The 22,044-nt window shown below is 36.4% G+C and overlaps 1 protein-coding gene across 4 annotated transcripts in view; it reads left to right on the forward strand.

Moving 5' to 3' along the window:
- The first annotated feature begins 619 nt into the window (after positions 1-619).
- Positions 620-22,044, forward strand: part of LOC138715257 (zinc finger protein OZF-like) — a 52,225-nt gene continuing 30,800 nt past the window's right edge. The window contains exons 1-5 of one of the 4 annotated variants that reach the window (XM_069847987.1): positions 620-734; positions 3,509-3,594; positions 5,986-6,195; positions 7,381-7,460; positions 10,723-15,707. In XM_069847987.1, coding sequence (XP_069704088.1) covers positions 3,511-3,594; positions 5,986-6,195; positions 7,381-7,460; positions 10,723-11,656 — 1,308 coding nt within the window. In that variant the 5' untranslated portion in view covers positions 620-734; positions 3,509-3,510 and the 3' untranslated portion in view covers positions 11,657-15,707. Of the gene's footprint in view, positions 735-3,508; positions 3,595-5,985; positions 6,196-7,379; positions 7,461-10,722; positions 15,708-18,313; positions 18,666-19,340; positions 19,436-19,550; positions 19,686-22,044 lie in introns of those variants that run through there. The other 3 variants (XM_069848006.1, XM_069847995.1, XM_069848013.1) reach the window with 3 other exon arrangements.

Genomic DNA, 22,044 nt, shown 5'->3' on the forward strand with positions numbered 1-22,044 from the left:
TTAAATATAATATATCTGGAAGGAAATTGTTGTGGAATTAGTACCAGGGGGGTACTGGTATGCATACAGTAATTCTGAAGATTTACCAAAGAAACAGTGGCTGCTTTAGTGGGAGGGTCGGATAAACATGGGCGAACCTAAATTGTGGAATATGTTTTCTTTTTATTCCGTTGTTGAAACTTATGATTTCCTGTAAATGAATGAACAAAATTATAACCCAGGTTAGTATAGCCTACTGTAAAGTTCTCCTTTCCACATGTATGACACGTGTGTAAATAAATTTTATTATAAATTTCAATAATGCTCCCTTAACAAGATGTTAATCATTAATTGTATGATTATTATTTTAATCTTTAGTAATAGGACCACATTTTTATATTGCGTAAAGACAACAATGAAGTCACCAGGTCATCTGATTGTTTTTGTGTTTTGAGTGGTTGTGTAATTTACCAACGTGATTTTGGTGCATTTCTCAACAATGCTTATCTAGCATTAATTATAGAGGTAGAACTAGTGTTTCTCACATTGCAGTTTATAGTTATAGCATTATATTATTTCCTTATTAATTTATTGCAACCACTCTTGATTTTTATTTGTTACCAATATTCTCACTGCAGCAGGATCATATATGAAATGGCGAGTAATAGAAAATGACAGAAACAATTTTATAAAACTTCAATGTGAGAGACATTGATTACGACATTTCTGTTAAAAGTATTCGATTTTTTTGTACGGTATGTAATTTCGATATTTTACAATAGCATATTCTGATAGAATGATTTGGATTTTAGGCTTCTTTTGTAAATGAAATTTAAAGTCTTTCTAATTAAAATAATTATTTTTAGGGCCTATGACAGAAGTGTTAGAATATTCGGTGGTGTGTACATTGAACTAAATGATAAAAGACCAACTATTGGTAAAATACTTACTACACGCGACGGAATTTAAATGACAGATTGTGTTACAGTATTTCGTCTGTAAAATTCGATAGGTCACTGCTTTTCATTTGATTTTATGTCTTGTTTGATGTTTGACAAATGAGCCATACAGGGAATCTCTAAAGTAGGCTCTAACATTTCTCTTCTAGCCCGCGCAGAAATCGGGATGAAAAATTCGCTATCGCCAGTGGGCAGTTGGCTGGCAGGCGATATGTTATGCAAGTTGCATTCATTCGGTATCTTATTGTCATTGTGTGAATACCGGTATGTAGATATACTTAAAGCAAAGTGTTTCTTGTGAAGAATTATTACAGATACCGTTCTATAGGCTTACGAAAGTATTATCGTTTGTACCAACATGATTTCCCAGTAACAAGTAAAATTGGCCTATGGATAGTGGGCGGGACATAAGTAACATTCACCCCAAAATCAATAGATTACCGGTAGTGGAAAAGTTTGAAGAAACAGGCTCTGTTCTGAATAATAGAAAATCTGATGGGCCTTGCGTTCTCACAGAAGAGAAATTAAATGAAATAGGTGACAGGCTCAAACAATCTTTGCGAAAATCTTTACAATACCTAGCTCAGGAAACCAGTGTACCGGTACTGAAATAGTCAGCAATGAGAACAACCAAACTTCATTTAGGCTACATACGAAAAACAAGTGACCCATAAATGAAGTGAATGTGATCCAGCCTTAAGAGTAAATTATTGTCACTGGTTTCTCCAGTTTCACAATGGTGAAATAAATAAATAAGGTAAAGTCTGTTTTTTTCTTGAAATGGTTATGGGAACAATTTAATTGGGGAGAGCACCTGCTTCCTGCTTAGTCAGCATACTGACTGCACAACCTCAGAGACTACACGTATCCTCTCAGTGACTTATTTCAAGTAAAATTGGGTTGCAAAGAGTAGGGTAGTGAAGTGCATTCTGTAACCTCTCCTGCTCAAATCCCATCCTCACCTTCCCGTGGTGCAACCTGAGGCTCTGGTAATCAAGTCACAGCGGTATAACTGTTCCATAAAAAATGGAGAAAATGCCATTTCAGAATGGTAACCTGCCATGGCATGCATAAGCGTCCGCCAAGTGGTGAAGAGGGGATATGGTCGGTGGAGTTGTCTGACAATCCTACCGGCTAGGTCATATGAATCTGCTAACCAACAACAGGTGTGGTCTTTCGAAGAGTTTGGGGGTTCGTGTAGGTGTTATAATCGCCATAACATAAAAGTATGGTGCCTACATTAAAACAATTAGGGAAAATGTACTTTTTGCTACTCTCCTATGTTGAAGAGAAGAGAGTTATAATGGCTTTAGTGCCAAGAACTCGTCATTAGTTAACAACAATGATATATAAAAATTTGTTGATATAAAATAAGAATTTAAAGTTGTTTTACGTACTTACTTACTGGCTTTTAAGGAACCCGTAGGTTCATTGCCACCCTCACATAAGCCCGCCATTGGTCCCTATCCTGAGCAAGATTAATCCAGTCTCTACCGTCATATCCTACCTCCCTCACATCCATTTTAATATTATCTTCCCATCTACGTCTCGGCCTCCCCAAAGGTCTTTTTCCCTCCAGCCTCCCAACTAACACTCTATATGCATTTCTGGATTCGCCCATACGTGCTACATGTCCTGCCCATCTCAAACGTCTGGATGTTGTTTTACGTAGCTTTTTAATTTTCTAAAACATTGTATCTTTCTTTCTTTCTTTCTTTCTTTCTTTCTTTCTTTCCCTTTTCTTGCTTAGGAACCACATTTGATATTGAATTTTATTTTGTTCTACATATTATTGTTTCGAAATATTACTCGACCAAGGCGAATGGAGCCGCGGGCGTAATGTGAACTATCGTGATGCGGTATTACAAATGCAGGAGCAGTAGCTGCTAATCAGATTTTTTTTTATCTTTTCGTTTAATTTCTTAGTAACAGCTTCAATATTATCAGAATCTTTTCATTAGTTCAATCTTTCTCATGAATAGAATTCAGAAAGTAACTTTGATATAATTTTATTTTGAATGTTAATTAACCAAGTTCTTTTGAAGGTACTTTACAGCTTTATTACTCATTTTAGATAATTGTTTTCTTTCACTCGTGTCAAATTTGAATAAAGTAGGAAAAATGTTATGTTGGGCCTCTGGTTTATTAATTATAGGAATTTATTTCTCTCCCCCAAGTATTAATAAAGAGACCAAATTTTATTGCGATGTTGTTATCAAAATGAACATCACAAGACAGTTTATTTTTTTTCATGGAGAAAGCCTACTTATTTATCGTTCTTGGAAAAAGATTATTGCCAGTACAATTTTTTTTTCCACTTTAGTTGATAATTAGCCTATTTAATTAAACCTGTATAAAATATTTGAATGCCAAGTACGGTACCTGAAACCCTAAAGATGTAGTATGTATTTAATCTCTGGTCTTTTCTGATGTTATCATACTTACTGTTATTTTATCTAATATTCATACAAAAAATGTAGTCCAAATACATAAATTTAATGGTACATAGTTAAGCGTATGTTAAATGTGTAACAAGTAGAAGTAGGTAGTGATAGAGATTTTATTTTCAGTTATGGATATCATTAAAACAGAACCAGAAGTTGATACACTATACCAGGAAGAAGATGGAAATGGACTAGGAAAATCTCTATCAATTGTGAGTACCATTAAGTAATATGTTAGAGAGAGAGACAGGGGGGGGGAGAGAGAGGGGGGAGGGGTGGGGGAGGGAGGGAGAGAGGGATATATATATATATATATATTGATTTTTTGTCTCTCTTTCTATAGATTCCGATGAATATTTTAGTTCGTTTGTACATTAATTTTGTTTCCTTTGTTGGCTAACTTACCATATTTCTCATATCCTTCAGCCCACAGTCTGCTAGGATCCTTTGGAAAACTATAGTCTTACTTAAATTTAATTCTGTCTTACCATGCAGTGTGTTCCTTTCATTTTACCTTTTGAGGAGATGTCGTTGAGCTGGTAACCTGATTGAATCGCATAAGCAAACTATATTCTTTGCATCTGTGTAACCCCTCAAATATATTTTGGAGTGATGGGTAAATGGCTTCACCTTGCCATCAAAAATTCATTCTATCTTTGACAATATTTTTATAGAAGGAAAAGTATAGGCTAGGCAAGTACAGCTTCATCTTAATCCCTGAAATATAGATGTATGACACTCTTTTTTTTTTGTGATTATCTTTTGTCAATTTTTTCTACAGTAACAGTATTTGCTTTTTCGTAATTTGTGTCTCTCTTGTTGAAGATTTTATCAAGGTCAAAACAGTCACATTGAATCAGCTTAGCCTATATAAGTGTAAAGACAACCAATGGATTTGAACGCTTAAAAAGACTCACAGGAACAAAACTGAGCATTTCCAAGAATTCATTAAACCCAACGTACGACACGTATATATGTATATGAAGCCTATTTTAAAATTGTTGCGAAATAATAATAACTTATTAATTATTATTTAAACATATACTGAAACGTATACAAAACCAACCTTTACACCTAATCACAGGTATAGTCTATCTACTTTGATTGAAGCCATGCAAGTAATCACTACCAATAGACTAATTATAGCAGATTTTGAAACTGAAGCCCTTTCAACCTAAAAAGAATTAAGAATTCCAATAAATGTTATAGATACAAATATTGTATTCAACATTTACACTGAAGATCCAAAATGCATTCGTACAGAGCTTAGAGAAAATCTAGAAATATAAATTGACTAAGATAACTTATCTAGATATATCCCAATTAAAAATTTCGAAGTAAAAAAATTTGCAGGGAATTCGTAGAATTACAATAATTACGTGGAACGATTAAATGGTTGGTGTTTTGTAATTCACTGCCTGATGAGAATAGTCTTAGTATAATCGTAAAACAGAAACTCTTTTAATTAATATTGTAACCAGCACAGGAGAATAAATGCAGAATAAGCTGCTTAAGCCACTAGTAATTTCTTGAATGTAATACATTTATACCATGATATTCAAACGTAATTTATTTTTCGAATAATTTTATGTTATTGGTTGCTTTGGCCCACTGCTGCTAAGGAGCAATGATATGTTGTGCGTTGCTAAAGAGTAAGGTGTGCGTAATTACGGAATTCATATTTGTCTTTACTGTTCACTTTAACACTTATTATAAAAATATAAAACTTTTTCAAAAATTAAAACTTTAAAAGTTTTAAACAATTATTAAAAACGATAATATACCATATTGACAGATGGTACCATTTTCACATCGGTGTAGTGTCATCTTCAGTGTCTCTTGAACTATTGCGGCTCTAGCTCTCTTGATTTTTGACGATTGTTCTCGTCACTGATGGGGTGTGCTGCTCTTATGGTGGTTGGGGGGTTGTTTGTATGTTGTGTATTATAACATCAAATAATCGTATGTGTGTTAAATTTTAATTGTGTTTTTAAATATATGTTGTGGATATGCTATTGTGTGCTTCTAGATTTCATATTGTTCTAATAAGTTTATTTATTTTCTTCTAATTTTTGGCAAATAACGAAGTATTGTATTCATCTTGTACAAAGGTATTATACATGAATAGTATCTAAACTGTTTTTTATTTCATCGTACTTGGTAAGCTAAACAATGACTTTATCCTTAAAAGTGAATTAAAAGTCTAAAAATATGTTTGAATGTGGAGTTTTTGGTGTGATGCGTGGGATTTGTATATGATATTGTAGTTATCATTATTAGTAATGTGTTTGCATAATTTGATATGATGTATGGTTTAGTTATTGCTGTAATACACCGATCAAAATAGGTACTCCTCATTTCTCGTGAAAAACACAACTGAATAGACTACAGTGGACTATAGTGGACTTTATGTTGTCAGCAAACAGCTGGATACATTAAGAAGATTGATTATTGCTGTAATGTGCTCATTGTACTTTATTTGGAATGATCTTCTAGTCTGTTTTTATTGGAGATTGATAACTAATTTTTTTAATAATAGGTGCTCACTTAAATGTTCCACATTAAAAAAAAATGTAAAAATCAGTATGATTTTAACATTACAGGAAGGAAATTTCTTGAGAGTGGATGTGAATGAAATAAAGTTGGAACCTGCCGACCTGAGTTTTAAGATACAGGAAAGAAATTTCTTGAGAGTGGATGTAAATGAAATAAAGTTGGAACCTGGCGACCTGAGTTCTGAGGACATGTCTGAAACCACACACAAAGAAAATGCTGACCAAATTTCACTTCTAGTTTCAGAGCATGAGGACGAGGTAAGTTGTGCTTATATTGACCTTTTTTTCTGTGCAGAAAGCCAGACATTTAGATAAGTCTTTACTGTAACACCTGGTATAGTTCGACCATTATTTCAGTGCAACTGACAGGAAAGCGAATTATACTTGTTACGCAGTCATAAGCAGGTACAGAAGACTTCATAAAGAGAACACACTCATTAGAATCAGCTGCTAACTTGATTTTGCCTTGAGTCACAATTTAAGATATTTCTATTGTGTAACGGTACCTGTTCTGCCATACCATAAAATAATGGATTTTTTACCTAAAAAAAATACGGAAAACCTTATGTACGAGTAATTTAGTATTTTGAGGTTTCGGCATTTTCAAATTTTGTTTCATGTATAAATTTAAATAGTATGTGTCAATGTCTTATAACCAGTTTTTTCTAAAATTATTACATGATTTCACATTGTTGTGTAGACCCTTCTATGTGGTACATACAGATCAGCTACCTCCACATCGTCAGCACCTAAAGTAAAGTTGTTAATAATAGGAGTCATTTACTATTTGAATCAAGTTTTAGTGAAATGTGAAGAGGAAATAAATTGGAATGAAACTTTGCCTTTTTCAATCACACCCATAACACTGCCAGAAACTTTATTTAGTTATTTTGCTAGCTAAATGTATATTTTAAAGATCTTGGAAAAATGATTTTATCATTTTTTAAACCTCAGTTTTTACAATAATATCGATATAAAATCCTTACAGTAATAGAAGAACTGAAAATGTTTGATTTAACATTTATCACAAACCTGCATTTTCAATTTTTGTCTCATCCATAACAAATTCTGAAAATATTATTTCAAATACATTAATAAAATTTAATAAGTTTAAACATCATGCGTAATATCCTTCATTTGAGGAAGAAATTAAAATGTTTGATTTAACATTCATCACAAAAATGCTTTTCCAATTTTTAGGTTATGAACTTCACACCTTTATTGCGGCATATAACTACAAGTTCCATTCTCAAGTTTATTGTCTTCTGTATTTTAGCAGCAATTTAATAATAGAGTTACTTGAAAATATATGTTATATATTTAACTTTTGCAACTTCTAATGTCCCTGCGTCTGTTCCTAAAACATGTAATATTATATAATAACTATATGAGTTATTAATGCCATAATTATTAACTATGTACCAATACCGTTTTCTTCCTCAGCAAGAGTCGTGTGATCCAGATGCTCTGGAAGAGCAGAAGATGCTTGAAGTTGTGATAGAGGAAGGTGACTCAACGGAGAGGTGAGTACAGCTGTGTGTCGGATTTCGTCTTCATCTTTTGCTTCACATGCTTCAAGTGTTCAGATGAATATAAGGGCATAATGCGCTTTATTTTCTTCGCTGTTGTAGGAGCTGCTTAATGTTAGCAGTCTCTTGTCTAGGTTATGGATTAATCGAGAAATTACTAGAAAATATCACCTGAGGCATATGATGGACTTACATAGGATAGTTCAGTCTTTGCTTTGTCTGTTTCGGTTACAATGTAGAAAATAGTTTGAAATTAATTATTAGTGCTTTGTGATGAAGTGACAGTAACAATTGATTCTGTCAGAGTGTTCTTATATTACACTCAGGGACTAGCGTCAAAATGGCAGTTAAGGCATTGCGCTACAAGACAGAAGCTGTCAGATAGTTTCCCAGTGGGGTCATAGATTTTCTCCATCACTGTAATCCTTCTGGACGCACTTTGCCCCGAGGTTCAGTCAGCCTGTAACAGACGTGATTAACTGAGGTATTTCCTTGACGACAAATGCTACCAGTACATACGAAGAACTGGCATTCCTAGTGCTCCTCATTGCCAATTATCTTGTGAAGTGAGAACCTTAGCATTCCGCCATTCTACGGACCTTTTGACAGGGGTAATTTCTGTTTGCGTTTGCATTCTCATTTACTTTTAAAACAGACCTGAGTTCCAATCTCAGCATGTCCACCTACAATTTATCGTGGACAAAAGTTGCGTTTGAAGCAGATTTTTGCGGGATTTATCTTTTTTCTTTGCCAGCATTCAATCATTTATCCTTCACCTATCACCACGGCATGGTGCGTCCTCAGGTTGCGGAGAAAAATTCTCTCCGGCACCAGGATTTGAACCAAGTTTTCAGCTCTATGTGCTGATGCTCTATCCACTAAATCACACCGAATTTTTTTTTGTTCCACTCATCCTTCATCATATGATGACGCAGAATTTCTGCACGGAAATATCATATGTACTTTGGTATATCGTAATAATATATGATATGCGAAAAATAATCACTTAGTTATTTAAGACGGCGCTTACTCCGTCGGATCCCGGCCACTTAGTCACTCATAACGAGTGCACCTCTGCACATGTGTGAACATTGTGTCACTGTCATACATCTATGACGCAGTGCATGAGGGTAGGCCACTAGATGAAACCCAAGAGGTGGAACTTAAACTCAGAGGATTCGATCCGACATCGGGATGGGAATCCGGTGTGGCTTAGTGGATAGAGCATCAGGATGTAGAGCTGAAAACCCGAGTTCAAATTCCGGTGCTGGAGAGAATTTTTCTCTGTTCCACTATCCTTCATCATAAGAAATGGCGAATGTTAGGTATTTTCATGGCGAATTTTCGGTCTCATTTTGCCACGCTCACGTCCATCTTGTACAATATGCCAGTGCCAGAATTTTTAAGATTATGTAGATAATTAAGAACATATGACCAATTAAAGTTGCCTCTTACTTTTGAAAGCCCTTTATTTTACTAGCTATTATAATATTGTGGCGTGGAGTAACGGTCATCGCGTCTGGCCGCGAAACCAGGTGGCCCGGGTTCGAATCCCTGTCGGGGCAAGTTACCTGGTTGAGGTTTTTTTCGGGGTTTTCCCTCAACCCAATACGAGCAATTGCTGGGTACCTTTCGGTGCTGGACCCCGGACTCATTTCACCGGCATTATCACCTTCACTTTATTCAGACGCTAAATAACCTAGATGTTGATACAGCGTCGTAAAATAACCCAATAAAATAAAAAATAATATTGTGGCAGCAGGCCGGAACATTCTGGCCGCGTCGGAGAGTTCGTGCGCGTCTGGGGAGAAAGGAGGCGCGCGGGGAGAGGAGACGCGAGCTTCGGCGAGCACTGGGCCACGGGCAGACAGAGGGGGAAGGAAACCGACTGCGGCAGAAGTAAAAAAACGCCTCGAGACCGATTGTTGTAGAAATTTCTGGACGCAGTACATTCGAGAACGTGTGATTTAATAAATGAAAAGGGGCGAGACGGCCGCGAGCTGGTCAGTTGTGAATCAGCAGCGAGAGAGCAAGGAAGCCAGCCTTCGAGACCGGGGTTCGACGTGAGGAGGACCGCAACTGTGGCAGCGTCCAGGCAAGTGCGGCATATCCAGAAGTCTTGGGTTGGAAGTGCAGTGAACTGTATCTGAAAATCTTCGGTTCGAAGTGCAGTGAACTGTTATCTGGAAGGCCTGGGGTTCGATGTGCCATGAACTTGAGTGAGTGAGCTAGAAGAACTAGCCAAGGCGAACGAACTGTGAACTGAGAACTGACAGTTTTGTTTTGTACATAGTGCTTTGTGAACATTAGTTGAGATTAGGAGTACATTGTTGTTCTTCTCAATAATTCACGTAAATTGTCATTGTCGTTCTGTGGAGTGCAATAACAACTACTGTATTGAGTGGAATACCCATTGTTGACGGATGTGTAGTTGAAAGCTAGGAATAAAAGTAACATTATTGTTTAATAAAAGTTATTTAATATAATTAAAAATGTACCAAACCTATATGCACATAGAATTATTCCAATTCAGAAACAACTAAGTAAAATAAAAGAATTCCAAAAGGAAATAACATTTCAATGGATACCTAGTCATTGTGGTATACCTGGAAACGAGAAAGTCGATAATATTGCAAAACAGGCAACATATTTGCAACCAAGACCTCTTCAAGTGATATCTCTATCCAATGCTTTTGCTTCAGTAAAGTCTCATTTTACAAACCTATGGATTAACAATTGGCTCTCTTCTGACAAAGGAAAAATTTTACAGTCTGTACAAAAGAAACCAAATGACCCGGAAATGTACAAAAACTTTCCCAGACATGTTCAAACATTTTTAACAAGAGCCAGAACAGGTCACATTGTCACTCAATTGTACCTACACCGATTTCACATTTCTGATAATCCTACTTGTCTGTGGTGTAATAATCATGATGAAGATCTGGAACACATTCTTCCATACTGTCCATCCATAAACCACAAAAGAAGTAAATTAAAATCATCAGTACCAGTTGCAGAAGACACAGCCCTGCAATATATACTGACTACACCCCAACTCTGGCTTCTAGCAACAGGCATCTATAATGAACACCTATCAAAATACCCCTCATTTCTCGTGAAAAACAACAACGGAATAGACTACAGTGGACTATAGTGGACTTTATGTTGTCAGCAAACAGCTGGATACATTAAGAAGATTGATTGTTTAATAAAAGTTACAATATTGTTACTAATTTACATTGGTATTAATTTCCAGGTTCCTTCAACAGGATAGTCCTGACGACGTTACTAGAAGACATGATGAAAATCCACAACGCCCTGTTGTGAATAACTCTTTACGTCAGAAGCGCTACCAGTGTGAAGTCTGCAGCAGAGAGTTCACTACTTTGTATTTTCTTGTAAAACACAGAAACTCTCACTCGACACAGAAGCCTTACAAATGCAATATTTGTGACAAGAGTTTCAAAAAACGTCAACATATCCTGGGCCACGCATCAACCCATACAACGGACAAGCCATTCAAGTGCGATTTCTGTGCTAAGGAATTCAAGTACCCCAATTCATTGAAAGGTCACTTACGTGTTCACACTGGGGAGAAGCCCTTTACATGCCACATCTGTAGTAAGGCCTTCACATACTCCAGTTCTCTAAACGTCCACCTACGTCTGCACGCTATGAAAACGCCTATGAAATGCGAGATTTGTGGTAAAGAGTTTAGAAGTTCATACCGTCTCAAACGCCACTTGCAAATGCACTCTGGGGAGAATGTCTATAAATGTGATATATGTGGTAAAGTTTTTGATGCCATGAGATCTCTCAACGATCACGTACGAATTCATACAGGAGACAGACCTTTCAAATGTCAGATATGTGACAAAAGTTTTAGACATAGACAGAATTTGTTTGCTCATACCCGCAGTCACTCGGACGAGAAACGTTACAAATGCGAAGTTTGCGGTAAGGAGTTCAAGAGTTCCGTACAACAGAGACAGCATGGGCTCATTCATACAGGGGAAAAACCGTTCATATGTGACGTTTGTGGTAAAGGTTTTAGAGCATCGAGACATCTCAAAGAACATGCCCGCATTCATGCGAAGGAAGGTACTTTTAAATGCAAAATATGTGACAGATCCTTTAAACACCCGCAGAGTTTGAAAAAGCATGTGTGCAATTTCTCTGAAAAACGTTGATTGTGAATAATCCACTAGTCTTGTAAAACAGTAGCCAAGCTACATTTCCTAAGTTTTGGAACATGAGTGGAAAAATATGTTGTTGTTGTTTTCTAATGCCAGGCGTTTGACAATAAAGTCATTTGACCTCTTGCACTTCAATATTTGAAAATGGCAAGTTGTAGCCGATTTAAGTGAACACCATATTTTAACGTTTTGGTGGCTACTTCATTCACACACAACCCCCAGAATGTCTGGAGGACCACACCTGCTGTTGGTCGATGGGTCCATTTGACCTAGCTGGGAGATCTTGTTGATCGCCAGGTTTCCCTCCTTAAGCCACTGGAGGACGATTTTAGTGCCATAGCAGGTCAGCACTAGGAACAGAAAAGTAGAAAGAGGAGGAAGGAAAGGGAAATGAACCCATAGGCCTCGAATGCTCTAATGCCGTCGGGGTCGAAGAAAGTAAGAGTTCAATCAGAGGACTGGATAGGAAAGGGTAAAGAGGGAATTAGGTATTGAATAGAGGAAAATTATACCAAATTCAGTCATTAACTCATCAAGCTGACCAGTGCTAATGGATGAGTAGCCCCTCTCTTTAGTTCAGCTTGTAAAATTATGCTAACAGCTGCACCACGGGAAGGTAGGGATGGGACATTGGGTATTTGTCCAGGTTGGTTCCTTAAAGCCTTGAATGGGAAGGATTAATGGCTCTCCCCCCTGTATCCGACAGATACCCTTTTGCAGCCAAAAAAAAATTAATATATTAAAAATATGGAAAAATATTAATAGGTGTTTAAATTAGTGCATTGTAATTCACTTGTACTAATGAATTTGTTCACTTACAGTTTAAGGTGATGTGCTACAAAATTTTTGTAATTTGTACAATTGAATTGACAAACGTACCAACTCCAAAATACACCGAATTTGACGTTTTACCTGATATATGTTGTGTTTTGCATAGGCAACCGCCCTGTAAAAATGAATATCCCAAGTCTGACTTTAACCCCGTGTTTTTTTAATCATACAAATATTCATTTCAGTACCCATATGTTGCTGTCCTGAACTAATTTACTTAATTGGACTTGGGATATTTATCAATTCAGAACTTCCATTTCCATTGTATCTTCTAGAAAATATTACAGCAGTTAGATATTGCTAAGACACAGTTTTTCTCAAAAATGAAATTGTGCATTGCTTTTTTTCCTGCCCAATATATATATTTCATTACTAAAAAAAAATACTTTCAACATTTCTTTGCTTCACTGACTGACATAAAAATCTCAGCTTTCTTCATAATAATCATTGTGTGTAAATGAATGCAGCATTTCGTGGATACATCTGTTGTGAATATGTGTGCAGAATTGAAGCTACCTCACCATTACTAGGTGAGGACCTACGAGGGTTTATTAAGTATTGATAGATATAGAGGAAAAGGATAGACTAAATGATCTCATAGGCCTCGAATGTTCTAATACCATCAGAGTCGAAAAGAACAAGAGTTAGCCAAGGGAGGCTGGATAGGAAAGAGCGAAAGGAAAGAAAAGGGAGGCTGATACTAGAAAAAAGAAAGGATCAGTCTCGGTTATAAGCCCACCAAGCTGACCAGTGCTGTTTGGTGGGTAGCCCATCCTGTTAGTTCATTTTGCATAAGCAAAATGGTAACAGCTGCACCACGAGAAGGTAGGGATTGGACACTAAGTTATTGTTCAGGCCGGTTCAATTAAGCCCTCAATATGGGCAATTAATGGGTCTCCTTCCTGTGTTTGGTAATAATCCTTTTGCAGCCAAACAAATTTATGGGTCGAATTATGGCTTTCTTCTGATAAAGGCCAAGTACTTCAAAACATTCAAAAGGAACCTAATGATTCACAAATGTTCCGCAACATTCCCAGATACATACAAACGTTCTTAGCAAGAGCCAGGACAGGCCATATTATCACTCAGAAGTATCTTCACTTCTTTGACCTTGTTGACTCTAGTAGTTGTTGCTGGTGCAACAATAACGAAGATTTGGAACATATCCTCTTAAACTGCCCTGTCACAAACATCCATAGAACTAATCTAAAATCTGCAATCCCTGTAGCCTTGGACAATTCTCTCCAATACATACTGAATAAACCTCATCTTTGGAATGTGGCTGCTGAAATATACATCCAGCATCGTGCTTTTTACCCATCATTTGTAAGAAGAGGAAATTCATAGTGAAACACGTGTTGTCAGCAAATAGCTGGATACACTACGAAGATTGATGTGTGCAAAATTTCATTACTATAGGTGTAGCCATTTAGGAGATAATACCTTCTTTCTTACTTACAAATGGTCCTCCGAGTTAGCTCTGTGGTAGCACGTCTGCCTCCAGACTAACTGGCCCAGGTTCGATTTCCAGCGGGGTCAGAATTTTCATGTAAAATTTCTACCTCGGGACTAGAAGAGATGGCGGTGCACAACTTCTAACCACTAAATTCTGCACCAATATACCTGGGTTAAATCCCAAATCTCTCCGCAGTGCATATGAGGGGAAGGCATATGTCACTGTTGATAGTGATTCATCCGTTGGATGGGAACATTAAGCCTGGCGGCCCCCTTGGTGCTATTCAACAGGTGTAGGCTACATGCCGGCACCAGGTTTCCACTTCTCCCTTCCTCACCTTCATCATTATCCACACTCAGTTCCTACACTAAACTTACACGAACACTTAACATACACTCACCATAGTACACGACATGACTCTTCACAGATACATATCATGGCTGGTTGGCGAGTTGGTATAGCGCTGGCCTTCTATGCCCAAGTTTGCAGGTTCGATCCTGGGCCAGGTCGATGGCATTTAAGTGTGATTTACTGGTATGTAAAAGAACTTCTGCAGGACAAAATTCTGGCACATCCGGCGACGTTGATATAACCTCTGCAGTTGCAAGCATCGTTAAATAAAACATAACATTTAAACATTTTACACATCATGCATAAAATGGCTCGCCGAAGTGGTGTGCAGCTACAAAATGTGTCACAGTCCTGCCATCTATCCGCAGTATGCGGAACCTGAATCACGCAAAGTGAAGTGAGTAACCATTAGACACACACACTTACTTACAAATGGCTTTTAAGGAACCCAGAGTTTCATTGTCGCCCTTGCATAAGCCCGCCATCGATCCCTATCCTGAGCAAGATAAATTCAGTCCCTAGCATCATATCCTACCTCTCTCAAATCCATTTTAATATTATCCTCCCATCTATGTCCCTCCCTCCCCAAAGATCTTTTCCCGTTGGGTCTTCAAACTACACTCTATATACATATCTAGATTCGCCCATACGTGCTATATGCCCTGCTCATCTCAAACGTCTGGATTTAATGTTCCTAATTGTGTTAGGTGAAGAATACAATGCGTGCAGTTCTGCATTATGTAGCTTTATCCCTCTTAGTGATATCTTCTTTCTAGAAAGTTAAAATGTAACAATTCTGATTGGCTGCAAAATCACTTTTAAGATTATAATATTCATTCTGAATATAGTAAGCACTTACTATAGGACACACTCAGTTGCTAATTTACAATAAAGATATCGCAATGAAATCTTCCCTCCCTACAGTATTCCTAAAATGAATTGTAAATTTTTTTTTTTGGCAACATATTTAAAAAGTGAAGAAATTGATCAAAACTCAATAGTATGTTCTCTTAAGGTAAATAAACCATAATAGTTTTAATGACAACACAGAAAGGTTAAAAACTTGTTAATATCTTAAATTTAACAGATCAGTAGTAAGATGAGAAAACTCTCAACTCTTAAGTGATTTGTATAAATAGGGGTATGCTAGATTCTTGCTAATCCAGCCAGTCCTTACACAGGTGTCAGATTAGTGCATGTCAGATTACTGGATTAGCAAGATTGTATATTCTTCCTACAGTTCATTAAACTAATTAAATTTGATTTCATTCACAGTTCCCTGTTTTTATTTAATATAGTCTAGTCTAGTTTTCCTTTCATTCTTTTTAAAAATTCCAATTGTCGTAAGCATTAGTTGGATCATTGTTTATTACACCTAAATATATTAATTAATATTAATATTTTACTATTATTATTATTATTATTATTATTACAGACGTGGACAAATTATTAGCAAAATTGAAGATTTTTATTATATATTTTTACAAAATATGATTCTTCAATTTAGGCTACAGTTGACATTTTTGTGTATTTCCAAATAATTAGCCAAATTTAAGATTTGTATTGTGTATTTTTCAAAATTTAACTCTTCAACTTGGACTGCATTTCATATGTTTGCATATTTACAAATTATTAGCAAAACTGAATGTTTTTATTCTATATTTTTACAAAATTAGATTCTTCAATTTGGACTACAGTTGACATTTTGGATATTTCCAAATTATTAACAAAACTGAATATTTTTGTTTTATATTTTTACAAAATTTGTCTCTTCAATGCAGTTGACATTTTTGCTAATTTACAAATTATTAGCAAAATTGAAGACTTTTATTATATATTTTTACAAAGCTTGACTCTTCAATTTAAACTACAGTTGACATTTTTGCATATTTGTGTCTACTGTACTGATGGAAATATGGAAAATTGTCAAATGTAGTCTAAATTAAAAAGCCAATTTTGTAAACAGAATTGCCATAAAAATCGTCAATTTTTTAAATAATTTGTCCACGTCTGTATTATTAATTCTTGAATACATTCTTTTAACACTTATATAGTCATTGATGAACTATTAAGTTATTTAAATTAAATAAATAACGACTTCACTGTATTAACATTTTATATTAAAATAATTTATTAATAAAATAATTAAATTACTTAATAGTTCCTGAATTATCATCATCATCTTCATCTGAAATCAAGAATAATATATAAATTACATTCGACTGAAATGGGGATTTCTGGCGACTGTCTGCAAGGATTTCGAGGAGAGAAAAAATCAGGAACAATGTGATAAGGGAAAAAATGAAGTTGAAAGGATTCCTTGTAGAATATTAGAACAGCACAGTTAAGATGGTTTGGCCATATAAAAAGGATGACAGAAGACAGATTACTGAAAAAGATTTATGAATGGATTCTGACGGGAAGAAGAAAGAGAGGAAGACCGAACTTAACCTGGACAGAGGGAATAGAACATTGAGTGAGAGAGGTGTAGAGGAGGGAGATTGGGAGAATAGGGATGAGTGGCGAGTGGCTATAAAGTCTTGAAATGGATACAGGAAGATGTGAAAGACATTGTAAACTTGTGAAATAAGTAAATAAAAATTATTATTATTATTATTATTATTATTATTATTATTATTATTAACTAGTGTTAGGTTATGCATTGATTGCTGTAGATCATTTTCTGTGGTAGCAAGGAAGATTAGATGAGAGAAAATCAATTACTGGTAATAAATAATTTCCTAATAATGCTGTTCTTTCATTTTGATTAAAAATAAATGTAATATTTTCACTAAATCATTTCAGTCAATGAAACAGGTGATTTTATAACTTTTCAGACCATGTAAAGATAATCAACATATTATTTTGTTTGTTTACCTGTAGGGTATGCTTCCTTTCTAAAGGCATATTTTGATTGATTTTCATTGTATAAAAGAGGCGTAGTAAGTCCCACACCTTGGCGTTGTGATCTAAGGACTGTAAGACATCATGCCAGGTTTCATGTTACAGAATGCGTACTGGTTAGAGTCCTTACGGGGGAAAAAATTTCTCATAAAATTTCAGCTAGTCTGTAGGACTGGCATCTTGATAAATTTGAGTAGCAAAATCTGGTAATGGAAACCAGCTATAAAGGCTGGGGGAATCATCATGCTCACCACAAAACAGCCGTTTTGGTTGGATGATCGTTCACCTCTACTGACAAGTGGACGTGAGGCCAGCAACCATCTTTGACCCTTCACGGGTTGTCACAGCAAAGATTTAATCTTTTCTTTTTTTTTATTGTAGTAGAGATATGGCTATAAACTATATTTAACAGTTTAGATTCTGTAGAACTTGTCTGTGAAAATAGGGCCCCAAATAATGTTTCCAATGGGCCTCGAAACTCCTAAGGCCGAACCCTGGGATAAGGAGGATGTGAACAAAAAGTACAGTACAGAACATTCCGTCAAACGGTTGTTTTCATTTCACTGTTATAACTGTTCCTATTATTTTAGATTAACGGTTATAAGTAACCATTTCCTTCCAGAGAGAAAGTAGCAGTTATATTTAATGGTTAAATAACTGCAGACACAAGCAGTCGAACCTGGTCGAACATTACAAAGCCACGCTATCTTGTGGACCGGTTGAACACAACGTAATGACGTCCTGTAACTAGTTACAGAGTTCCTTCTGCAAAAATAACCGTGTAACGTATAGTAACCAGTGAAATGACACTGTAACTAGTTATTTTTAACCGTTGCAATTACATAACTGTGACAACAGTAACTGTTGCGTTATTTTTAGGCCATCCCAAATTGGGAATCGTTCGGGAAGAATGGTTTGGCAAGCATTCTAATGTGAAGACTGTATATTAAAGGTAATACATTCCTGATCTCCTGAGAAATTTCGTATATTTAGTAGCATGGTAATATTCGAAGCACAGTGCTGTATACTACTAGTCATGTTTCACAAGCACAAACGGTTTTTTTCATGTCACTGTTATAACTTTTCGTGTTATATTAGATTAACGGTTATAAGTATGTAGAATTTCTTGCCGAAGAGGAAGTAGCAGTTATATTTAATGATTAAATAACTGCAGACACAAGCTGTCGAACAAAGTTAAACGAAGCCACGCTATCTTGTGCACCGGTTGAACACAACGTAATGACGTCCTGTAATTAAAGTTACAAAGTTCCTTCTGCAAAAATAACCGTGCAACATACAGTAAACAGTGAAATGACATAGTAACTACTTATTTTTAACCGTTGCAATTACATAATTGTGACAAAAGTAACTGCTACGTTATTTTTAGGCCATCCCTAATTGGAAATCGTTCGGGAAGGATGGTTTGGCATGCATTCTAAGTGTGAAGACTGCAAATTAAAGGTAATACATTCCTGATTTCTTGAGAAATTTCGTATATTTAGTAGCATAGTAATATTCAAAGCACAGTGCTGAATACTTCTAGACGTGTTTCACAAGAAATGTCATGTTTACAAGGTACTCGTATAATGCTCTGATTTTTTTTATATCCATAGGGAGACTATTACAAACCTTTAATGCCAAATAATGCCCTCTTTTTTGATAGCATGATAGATTTGCCGATGGAGTATGAAAGTCATTTTTACGTGTATTTATACTGTGAACTGTTGAATTAGTTACGAACAAAGTTTCAGGATTACATATGAGGTGTAAGACATCCTGCCTAGGACTTGCGTTACAGAATGCGCTCATGTTCGAGTCCTCATGGGGGAAGAAATTTCGGCCAGTGTATGAGACCGGTGCCAACCCAGCATCGTGATGCACTAGGGGAGCTATGATAGGTAGCGAAATCCGGTTGTGAAAGCCAATTATAACGGCTGGAAGGATCATCGTGCTAACCACACGATACCTCTATTCTGGTTGGATGATCGTCCATCTCTGCTTCGGCATGTGGGCGTGAGGCCAACAGCTGGCTGGTCGGTCGGTCTAGGCCTTTCACAGGCTGTAGCGCCACGGGTGATTATTAGTTATGGGTAAGTTGTTACATGCAGACAGCCAAATTGAATATTCTCTTTTCAGTTGTTATGGATGTGATTAAAAAGGAATTGGAGGGTGATCCACTAAGTCCAGACAATGAAGACGCATATAGAAGAGACGGCAAATCATCATCTGTGGTAATTACATTGTTTGTTATATTTTCGTAATGCCAAAATGAATCAAACATTTTTCTTTTTAATCTGGATCTGAATGGTGCAAACTTTTTTATTTGTTTTTCGTGTTTGTTCACAGGAAGAGGTTTTGTTGGAATTTAATGTTAAGCAAATTAAGGTGGAACCTTCCGATGTCAGCTATGATTATGCTACTGACATAAAATGTGAAGAATTCGATTTCAGTTCATTTCCTGTGGAGAAGTCTGAAGTTGAGGTGAGTTGGGTTTCTTTTATGGTGTCAGAACCTTGAATTTGTGTATTAGACTTCATTTATTCCGAACTTTTGATATGCGTAGTAATAATTGACTGTGCATATTCATATCTGTAGTTTCAAAAGCAGAAATGAAAACATACGACTATAAGTTCTCAGAAAGATCTCGTTGGGGGTCGACCTGGTTGGCGAGTTGGTATAGCGCTGGCCTTCTGTGCCCAAGGTTGCGGGTTCGATCCCGGACCAGGTCGATGCCATTTAAGTGTGCTTAAATGCGACAGGCTCATGTCAGTAGATTTACTGGCATGTAAAAGAACTCCTGCGGGACAAAATTCCGGCACCTCCGGCGACGCTGATATAACCTCTGCAGTTGCGAGCGTCGTTAAATAAAACATAACGTTACTGATAAATACGAGAAAAATTCGTACCGGCACCGGGAATAGAACCCAGGACCTCTCAGCTCTGCGCGCTCTTTACCAACTGAGCTGTGCCGGGACACGATCCACGGCGCCGGCCGAACCCCCCCCCCCTCGTAGTACTGTTTTACGGCCTTACTACCTGCATTTGAGACGATACAAGTCATATGCAGGAGCGCATATTAAATGACTTTGTGGCCGTATTCAACATCAGTTTAATGAAAACTGCTATATATATATATATATATATATATATATATATATATTCAATGAGGTGGGCGAGATCTCATTCATATGAATATTTGATATATAAAACATAACATATTAACATCTCATTGGGGCATAAGTCATGGCAACTATTTTTTTTGTGAGAATTCGAGCGTTAGGTGGAAAATGTGAAATATATAGATGAAAGGAAAAGGTATGGACGAAATGTACGGACATTTAACAACACACCAAAATTTTGCTCCTAATGTTTATTACAGTCGTTGCCATAACATTACAGGGTTCCTGTGCCAGAATCATTACAGCAAACATACCCGTTCTAAAGGCCCTCAGAGTAGCTACGTACCTCACAACTGTCCGGTATGGAAGGGCATTATTCCCGACAGCTTCTACCGACTCTCTGTGGCATTCTCTGGCATTCTTCCCACGGAGAATGGCTATTTTTATATATGAGCGTTGTTCAACACGGGTTACATCCATTCTGCATGGCGCTACAATGACAACTGATTTAACATTACTCTCTATTCTATTACAGACAAGCACATAGCCATCTTGTGTTATGGGCACACACTATGACTGCACGGTTTCTGTGTGACATAATAACATTTTGTGATACCAACCCTTACCTTAAAAAAAAAAATAACTGCCAACCCTCATATTTCGTGTATATTTGTTAGACTCTGCTTTTCATTTTTCATTTACTGGATGAAAGATGTCAGAAATTGCGATAATTTTTTGTTTTAAATAAAACTGTCTTTTTGTCAACCTTGCAGCAATTGTAATGGTTCCTGTAGATTTGTATATCTGACATTGCGTGTAGTTCCTACATTTCTTTGTCATTATTGTGGAAATTCTTTCTTTTCAGGTGAACGTCTAGTCGTATAATTATTTTCATGGATATTTTCTATAAAACTACACATTTCATTATCCTACATTTCTATTCGTGAATAAAGGTCGAGTTAAGTTCACTGCAACCTTCTGTATATTTATTTTGAATAAATGTGTCAAAAGATTTATTTAATTTACGTTATTTTTACATTTTATCTGCAGAATTGTACAAGTCTTGGAGTAAACTTGACTATCCTGTTTTAGGACTAGGTACTTCAGATCTGCCATGAACATTTTTTGTTACTTTATCTTTATACAAATTGTATAGGGCACTGCAAGCATTGAGGTTTTAGTGGAACTAACGTTTTCAGCATGCATAATACTGAAAGTGTGGTTTTTGATAGGTCTCCCATCTGCCTCTCTCTGTCTGTTTGCCATGTACGGCGAATTTTCCAAAACTTCTGTTAAATACAGAGTGCGACAAACTTGATAGGATGAGAAACTTGTTGAGTTTGCCATTTCGAACGCTACAGGTGCTAATGTAGATATTGATCTTGCTGCCACCTATTATTTTAAGGATAACTAATTACTCCATGCATCTAGCAGCACACAAAGTGGCAAAATGTTTAACTATGTGCATAGAGTAACCTCCCCCCCCCCCATTCTGAAATCGACCGTCTGTATGGATGAATAAGTATGGCCACCTAGTTTAGAAAAAGCATTTAAATTTTAATGCTCGACCATGCCGAAATGTAGTAATTATACACTTGGTAGCAGTCCTTTAATGCATATCAGTAAAGTACACCTATTCATTAAAGTTCAGGTTTTCGATTATTCTCGGATATGCAATCGAAAGACAATGAGGGAAACGTCACAGAGGCTGGAACTCCAAT

This window comes from Periplaneta americana, chromosome 2 (assembly GCF_040183065.1).
Source record: "Periplaneta americana isolate PAMFEO1 chromosome 2, P.americana_PAMFEO1_priV1, whole genome shotgun sequence".
In the NCBI taxonomy this organism is placed as follows: domain Eukaryota; kingdom Metazoa; phylum Arthropoda; class Insecta; order Blattodea; family Blattidae; genus Periplaneta; species Periplaneta americana.